The sequence below is a fragment of the Curcuma longa genome, unplaced genomic scaffold (genome assembly GCF_044706935.1).
Source record: "Curcuma longa cultivar G26 ecotype Majalengka, Jawa Barat unplaced genomic scaffold, ITB_CL_G26_1.1 contig_22437, whole genome shotgun sequence".
Classification (NCBI taxonomy): Eukaryota; Viridiplantae; Streptophyta; class Magnoliopsida; order Zingiberales; family Zingiberaceae; genus Curcuma; species Curcuma longa.
Window position 1 is genome coordinate 4,918 of NW_027431905.1, and position 8,662 is coordinate 13,579.

At 40.1% G+C, this 8,662-nt stretch overlaps 1 protein-coding gene and 2 long non-coding RNA genes across 3 annotated transcripts; all 3 read right to left on the bottom strand.

Annotated features, from left to right (window-relative positions):
* Positions 1-358: 358 nt before the first annotated feature.
* LOC141817891 (uncharacterized) lies at positions 359-1,450 on the bottom strand. Its single transcript, XR_012600879.1, has 3 exons — positions 1,069-1,450; positions 922-988; positions 359-815 (listed from the first exon to the last, which is right to left on the bottom strand). It is a non-coding gene; the product is annotated as an uncharacterized LOC141817891 (long non-coding RNA).
* Positions 1,451-4,818: 3,368 nt separating this feature from the next.
* On the bottom strand, positions 4,819-6,322 carry LOC141817892 (uncharacterized). Its single transcript, XR_012600880.1, has 4 exons — positions 6,241-6,322; positions 5,307-5,367; positions 5,043-5,125; positions 4,819-4,962 (listed from the first exon to the last, which is right to left on the bottom strand). It is a non-coding gene; the product is annotated as an uncharacterized LOC141817892 (long non-coding RNA).
* Positions 6,323-7,296: 974 nt separating this feature from the next.
* On the bottom strand, positions 7,297-8,418 carry LOC141817894 (3'-5' exonuclease-like). The gene is made up of 3 exons (XM_074705506.1): positions 8,410-8,418; positions 8,111-8,197; positions 7,297-7,897 (listed from the first exon to the last, which is right to left on the bottom strand). The coding sequence occupies exons 1-3, from the start codon at positions 8,416-8,418 to the stop codon at positions 7,307-7,309; spliced, it is 687 nt and encodes a 228-aa protein (XP_074561607.1). The 3' UTR covers positions 7,297-7,306.
* Positions 8,419-8,662: the final 244 nt, after the last annotated feature.

Below are 8,662 nucleotides of genomic sequence, written 5' to 3' on the forward strand. Positions count from 1 at the left end.
TCGTCATCGTTTTTTTACATGATAACCCAAAAACACAGACGTTAAGATGTGATCCCATGGTCGCAGCGAGAACGCGAGAGGCAGGTTTCAAATCTCTGACCACAAATGCATAAATGATTTGAAGTAATAGGTGCCTTACTACCACAAATGCAAAATCCTTTTACTATAAATCTATTTATTATTATATATAGATCAAGAATAATTTATATAAATCCAATTACTAATTTATATAAAATTCAAATATGATCAATGATTCGAAGTCCACTAATATGAACCTTATCCTGCAATTAAACCAAGTGCAAAGAGCAATATCACCAAAACTATTCACAGATCTATTAAACCACATTTATGTGCTTACATAGATTCTTCTTTGGTAAAACTTCTTCTCTTTGACCTTCTCCACGTTCAACTACAACAAGATGCTTGTTGATCTACAATGAACTAATTCTGAAGCAACCCAATGAATAGCTAACTCTCTAACCCCATTTAACAAATACTCCAATTTGGGCACAATGCAATGTGATCCCCGAGCAACAAAAATAGTCTGATTGGATACGCAACATCATCCATCTATGCATCTAAGTCAACACCCGATAGCTCTGATAGAGATCATACAGGCGGACTCGAGGGCGGAGAATGTTGAGATAGAGTCTAAACGCTACTGCTGGTTCATTGCCACAAGTCGATTCAGAGTAGCCACTTTCACCTACTTGCATTTCTTTCAATACCTTTAATCAGAATAGTAGATCTTTCTTCCATTACTTGATGTAGTTTTACAGCCTAACCAGAAATCTTGCAATCATTCTTGCACCTAGCTGATCCCCAAACAAAGCAGAAGAACCGATCAAATTAAGGAGCGATCAAAAGCAAACTAAATCAAAGAACTGAAAATAGGTTCTTTTAGGAAAAAAAAAAACTAACTCTGAGAGAGCAATTGCTCATGACCCGCATCGAACTTGGAATGCCTCAACCTGGCAAAGCGATTCGTCTACGGAAGAGACAAACAGAAAGAGACGACGATGAGATTGAAATCGAAAGAGTGGATGGTGATTTGGAACTTGTTTTTACCCGCTTCTTCTTCGCGCCGTTTGCCATCGCGTCGTCGGCCGCCCATGGGATCACGCTTCTCTCTGTGTCTCGCGTTCATGCTGCCCAAAGCAAGAGAAAGAGGTAGTTTAGGTGTGTCTCCTTACCTAGGGTTAGGGCTCGATGCGGGGATGAACGGAAAGACAGAAGAGGGCTTCGAATCGCCAGCGCCGCTGTTAGAGAAGGGAGCAAGCGGAAGCGGACAGGAGAGGAGGGCTTTCGCTCGCAGGAGAAGAGGCTCGCTCGCGGGAGAGGAGGCTTTCGCTCGCGGGAGAGGAGGCTCGCTCGCGGAAGCGATCGGGGACGGGAGAAGAGGCTTTCGCTCGCGGGAGAGGAGGCTCGCTCGAGACTCGCTCGCGATCAAGAAGGACGGGAGAGGAGGTTTTCGCACGCAACGGGAGAGGAAGCTCGCGATCGGGGAAGGCTGCTCGCGGAGGGGTGAGGGGAGGACAATTTTGTAAACAAAAATTACTTAACCCCGGAATCAGCAATTACCTAAGTTTTTCTTGGTTTTCTAATTCCGGGTTAGATAACCTTTTTTGCTGACGTATGCTGATGTGTCGGGTATGACATATTACTTCAGAATCAGCGATTACCTAAACCAAACAAGGATTTGATTGATTACCTTAGATGGATAACCAAGGTAATCACAGATTACCCCCAACCAAACGCACCCTATGATTGAAGTTATATACAGTATAAGCAATGTCTTATATACACAAGCAACATAGAGCGCACCAGGGCTTTGAAATATTATTTTTAGGCGACCCTTCCACTCTTTGTCAATGCACCATCTATCTTACCTCCCATTGGATCGGATTGCAACTGCAAGGCCACAACCGATTAGCGATCAAATTTTTTATCGTTAATCGATCGCTAAATTCGATTAACGACCAATTAAAAAAATTATCGTAATTGAATTTAGCGATCAAAATCATATTTCGATTGCTATTTTAGCAACCAAACTTTATTTGATCGTTAAATAGCAACCGATCTTTAGTGGAGTCCAATCTTGATCGCTAATGGTTCTTCCTCATTAATCTTTATTCATTTTTAAAATTTATTTATAAATTTATTAAGAACTTTATTAATAAATATAATTCATAAATTTTATTCATCGTTTACAAATAAATTAGACACATATATATTTAAATTTATTCATTTAATTTATTATATTATTCTAATTTATTTATTTAATTAATCACGTGTATATTAAACGAATATAGATAAATTTAAACACTTAATTTATTTATCGATACTTTTAATGTTCACCCTACTTAGAACTGTGATCAACTCATGGCGGGGTGGAGCAGGCCACTCATCAATTTGGCAGGTTGGGAAATCTCCAACCCAAGGTGGATTGCGAATTGGTGGACCAACCCACGGGTCTGTCGAAAAATAAAAAATATTTAAAATATTAAAAATTTTAAATTTAGATTATAGTTTAAATTGTTCAAATTGAATTATAATTTAGATGGATCAACTTACTAATTCATTAAGTTTTCTACTTTAATTTTAAATTTTAAAATAAATAAATAACTTTCTCAATCTATGGACTAACCTAAGCCCGTCGCGGGTCAACCCACACAATTCACGAGCCTAGGTGGATCAACCCATCTGAACCCATCTTAAAATAGGTTGATAAAATATCAATCCAACCAATCTAAATTAAATGTGGGGTGGGTCAAGTCCAATCCAAATTGACGACTATGGCCCTACTTTTGTTTTTTTTTTCTTTTTCCGTTGTAAGTTTGTATTTTTAAAGTATTTTGAAGTGAAATAAAAACTTTAGAGATATTTTCACATGTAAATAAAATCTTAGAAGATATTTTTTAAAAATGATTAAATGTAAAAATATTCCAAGTATAAGATCTTAACTCAAAAGAGGGCATTTTCTTTACATAAAGAATGACTGCACTAGAATTATCTGGTGTTATACGATTGCGGCACAAGATAACCATCCAATTTTACCAGCATCAAGCAGTCACTCAGCGATAGTCTTATAAGCCTAAAAGCAGACATTCTGCGTTCGGTGGTCAGGCATCAAGAAGAGGTATTCATAGAACCGAGCATATTGTTCGCATAGAAACTACAACAGCAAACACCATGGAATAACACTACCAAGATCTTTTAAGGAAGAAGACAATGATTTGCAATCCCAACAAATTTCAAGAAGCAGTTGTAGAATTCAAGAGGCAAACAAGACCAAACACTACAAAAAAAAACATCGATTAGCGACCGAATTTTCAGTCGCTAATCGGTCGCTAAATTCAATTAGCGACCGATTCAAAAAATCGCAAAAATTTTCGTCGTAAATGAATTTAGCGATCGATTTCAAATTCGGTCGTTAATTAGCGACGGAATCTGAATTCGGTCGCTAATTTTAGCGACGGAATCTGAATTCGGTCGCTAATTTTAGCGACGGAATTTGAAATCGGTCGCTAATTTTAGCGACGGAATCTAAATTCGGTCGCTAAAATTAGTGACCGAATTCAAATTCCGTCGCTAATTTTAGCGATCGAATTTGAAATCGGTCGCTAAATTTATAAATTTGGAGCATTTTTATAGTGAAAATTAGCGACTGAATGTGGATTCGGTCGCTAAATCGGTCGCTAAATTTATAAATTTGTAGCATTTTTATAGTGAAAATTAGCGACCGAATGTGGATTCGGTCGCTAAATTTAGCGACCGAATCCACATTCGGTCGCTAAATTTCATCATTAAAAAAAAAATTTATCAAAATTCCATGATTAACATACAATTTTTATAGTGAAAATTTTCTCATACGATCGATATTTACATTCCACATTTAAATTCCATATTACACATTTATCTAAATGATAAAAAAATTAATTTTTTTATTAAAAGATAAACTTGTTCGTACAGGAATAATTTTTACAATAAAAGATCAAACAGAAAATAATAATGGATGACACATCTCCGACCAGATCTCGTGCTCGCAGTAGTTCTCTATGACAGTCTCGCCAACGCAAAGATAGAGAAGAATTGAAACTTCGCTAATTCTGTTCCTTACTTGCTTCTCAACAGCAACAACTTGTACAGAGTAAGGACAAATAATGCCAACACTAATTCTGTTCTTACTTCTCATGGTTGCTACAAAAGTTCAAACAAGAAGAGCAAAGTGGTTAACTAAGAAATTAAGGCCCCTTATACAGAAATATATGAAAAGGAATGTAAAAAGTAATTTCGAGATTTGTTAAGCTACTGTAAACACTATGAAGTATAAAGCTAGCTGATTGATAGTCAGTAATATGAAACCACAACACATACCTGTATGAAGACTTCTAAGAATTTGCAAGATAACGACAACTTCCATGTCGTTTTTCTTACTGTGACTAAGGCTGTCAGAACTCTCGGTTCCATCTACAATATTTATGAAAGAGTAGGATCCAAACATCTCTCCAGGAAGAAATCTTCTTGTGTAGTCCTTTTTAATGACATTTGGTCCATTACTTTGGAGTTATAGAATCTTTCAAGAGGAAACAAGCTGATAGATGGATGCATGCGATATTGCACATTCAGAAGGGGTTTCTTGAATCCTAATTTACTCAACCTTTCAAATAGACTCCTACCAAACATCGCATTTTCTGAGACCTGATATACAAGTTAATGTATAGCCATAAGTTAGTACAGAAATAAACTAAATTATAGATACTTTTTGATAGAGTGAATATTATTAAGATTGCAGAAGACAAACTAAATTGCACCTTGCTTTTGACTAGAGCAGGCAATTGACATTCATCACCCACAAGAACAACATGGCTTATAGAAGAGATCTGCATGGGTACTAATGATTCGCATTCTTTTATTTGTGCAGCTTCATCAATAATAACAATCTTTGACTCAGCTTCCACCCTGCTCAAACAGAAAAATAGATAGAAAAATAGATGAAATGGAAAATAACACGGAAGAAATGAGTATTCAAAAGCTATTACCTGGTTGAAACCCGCTCTAAACGCCTCCATCTGTCGTATAATGCCTGTCTTAATAGTTGCATCAACTACTAGAGAGCATCAACCTAAAAATAACCATCAGGGAATTTGACTTCTTTCAACCAACTGCATAATATATGTTTACTTTCTTTGTCCAATGTATAGCAAGCCTTTGAAAATTTTATAAACTGAAGATGGTGCTCAAAATATGCAGCTAGTACACCTGAAAATAAACTGAAGATATTTTAAATTCAAAATTAAATGTACCACAAATAGAGTAGATCCCAAACGAACTGAAGATGGTGCTCAAAATATGCAGCTAGTACACCTGAAAATAATAAAAGAAATATTAAAAAATTAGCATCAATCACATTATATAAACTTGTTGATTGATAAAAATTTTTTATCAATCTTAGTTTCTTTAGGACATGCACACTTCACCATTAATAAAATTCAGTTTTCAAGTAATTGAAAAAAATAAATAAAAAGACAGTAATATTGCAAAACGATGGGAACTGTGATGCTATCAAACTTGTATCGAATAATATTTCTTCCAACAACAACAAAAGAAGTAAGAGATATTGCAAAATAAGAACAAAGTTTTGATCTAGATCTGAAGAGTTTATAATATTTCATTCAAATGCTTAAACTGAAAAAAAAACGTGGAGATCATGCACCTTCAAGAGATTAATTATTCTATCAAACCATCATGAATATAATTATAATTCCTTTAATTCACTGCGACAGTACATATATATAGTAGGTTTTTATATGAAATTAATATACCAGTCAAATTAATATACCACATCCGGCGGCAAACTTTGTCTATACCCACCAAACGAACAATCATCAAGATCAGAGGTTTCCAAGCCCTAACCTTGATATAATGATAATGTATACTGCCTCCACTCATATTCCCAAAGTGGATATGGCGGCAGCAAGCCAGGACAATAACCAAGTCCTAACTTCTGCACAATCTGATAGCACTTCCAAATGAGGCCTAAACGAACAAGATTTTCATCTGCTCGCGAAGCGTTCCATTTTGAAGGAACTACCGGACCGCCATCCGACAAGTGAGAAACGGTGACACCAGGATCCATTGCGACCTGGCAATACCAAAGTCACCACTCATCGCGCAAGAGGGCTACCGCGGGGACGCGCCTAAGGGGAACAAGGGGAGAGAAAAAAAATTAGGGTTTACCTAAGACACCGGAGAAGGAGATCCCGCCGGAAAAATGGAGCCGGAGAAGGAGATCCCGCCGGAAAAATGGAGCCGGAGAAGGAGATCCCGCCGGGAAAATGGAGCCGGAGAAGGAGATCTCGTCGGGAAAATGAAGCCGGAGAAGGAGATCCCGCCGGGAAAATGGAGCGGAGAAGGAGATCGACGTAGGGTTCGGGAAAAAAGTAAAGGCAAAAAACCAAGGAAAAAATCGGGTTTAGTAATGACTAATTAGCGACCGAAAAAATGGGTTCGGTCGCTAATTAGCGACCGAACCCAATTTCGATCACTAATTAGCGACCGAACCCAATTTCAGTCGCTAATTAGCGATCGAAATTGAGTTCGGTTACTAATTAGCGACCGAAATTGGGTTCGGTCGTTAAATATTAACGACCAAATATAATTTCAGTCGCTAAATTCTTCGTCCGATTAAAAAAATACCAACCCAATTAAATTTTCATCGCTAAAATAGAGACCGAATATAATTTCGGTCGCTAATTAGCGACCGAAATTGAGTTCGGTCACTAATTAGCGACCGAAATTGGGTTCGGTCGCTAAATATTAACGACCGAATATAATTTTAGTCGCTAAATTCTTCCCTTGTCATCCGATACAAAAAAATACCAACCCAATTAAATTTTCGTCGCTAAAATAGCGACTGAATTTACATTTCGATCGTTAAATTAGCGACTGAATTTTAACTTCGGTCGTAAATTTACGACTGAAAAATTTTCGATTGCTAAATAGCGATCGAATTTATAATTCGGTCGCTAAATAGCGATCGAACAAATTCAGTCGCTAAATAGCGACTGAAATGTAAATTCAATCGCTAATTTAACGACCGAAATATTTTCGGTCGCTAAATCCGTCGCTAATCATGGATTTTTTTTTGTAGTGAAAATTAAGCCTCATAAAACCCTAATTTCAACATAAAGGCGAGCATTCGAGAAAAGTAGCAAAAAGTTAGCCGGCCTTGATCATTGCGAGCATTCGAGAAAAGTAGCAAAAAGTTAGCCGGCCTTGATCATTGCCCTAATTTTCGGAAGAATCAGAATCGTGGATTGAGGAGGCGCTTCCCGATTTCGAACGAGAGGAAGGCATCGGCGCAGGCATAGGCAATTTGTGCGTGACTGAGAGTGTTCTTTGCCCAGTTGCTCATGGTGACCCTACTCGACTTTTCCACAACCAATCCTAATAACTCATCCGCAAGCTGCTTCAGCCCTGCGTTCCTCAGATCATTCCGCTGCATTCCATTCGCGGCGAGGGTACGGAGGTCGGAGGTGTTGGCCACATGGAGGCCCCAGTTGTGGTCGAGCAGCCCGGCATGGTTTTGGATCCCGACGCCGACGAACGTGAAACGGTGGTCGCCGAGGAAGACATTGAGATTGTGGGGGAAGTAGTCGGTGTGGATGACTTGGAAGACGAGGCAACGCATACCGACGCAGATCTGGAGGACAGCAACAGGGTGTTGGATGCGGGAGTAAGAGGGGCGCCGCTCGACGTCCAGGCCGACGACGAGTTGATGGAGGCGCCTGGAGTGGATCCGGAGGATTTCTTCGATCCACATCTCAACTTCGTCTCCGTTGGAAGTGACGGTGGTCTGGATGGTGAAGTCGTCGACGGCGACGGTGAAGACCGGCTTTTCGATGCGGATAAAATCTTGTAGAGTAGCATTTTATAGGATCTTGTTCAACTTTTGATTTGATGTTGATATGAACCGACCGACTCTGAACATGTGGTAAGGCAACCACAATACTATCAAATATTTCATTCAGTGGCGGATCCAAGGGGGGCGAGGGGGGGCTTGAGCCCCCCCTGAGATCTCGGTAGCATTTGGAGGAGGTACTAGCGCCGCCACCTCGTCCGCTACTAGCACCGCCAGCGCCGGTGCCGCCCCCAGGCTCCGCCAGCGACACCCTTGCAGTACTCCTTCTCCTTCCTTAATTTCTTAACCTGCTCCACCACTGTTGCCGATAGACTCGACGTGTCTCCCAAATCCCAATCCCGGCGTCTTGCCATCTTGTACAGGCTCCGTCTCCGGAAATCCCTTCTGACAGAGGCACAGAGCAGGCCCTGGGCTAGGGGCCCATGGCAATCAGGCCGACGGCCCAGGGAATATGGCCCTAATTTTTTTGGGTTAAGTTAGCGCACCGTCCGCATCCTCCTCCTTCGATCGCGTCCTCCGAACCGCACCGCACCGCGGCAACGCCTCCGAACTTTCTTGCCTTCAAGCTTCAATCGCCGTCGATCACCGCCTTCAAGCTTCAATCGCCGCCGATCACCGCCTTCAAGCTTCGATCGCCGCTCACCGCCTTCAAGTTTCGATTGCCGGCTTCAAGCTTCGATCGCAGCCGATCGCGTCCTCCAAACCGCCCGGGCCCCGCCTTCAAGCTTCAATCGCTGC

Bases quoted from the DNA above. Each gene is read 5' to 3' on its own strand.
- LOC141817894 (XM_074705506.1), bottom strand. The intron at 7,898-8,110 runs GCGCTAGTACCT...CGCATCGAAAAG, and splicing joins TAGTAGCGGACGAGGTGGCG to CCGGTCTTCACCGTCGCCGT.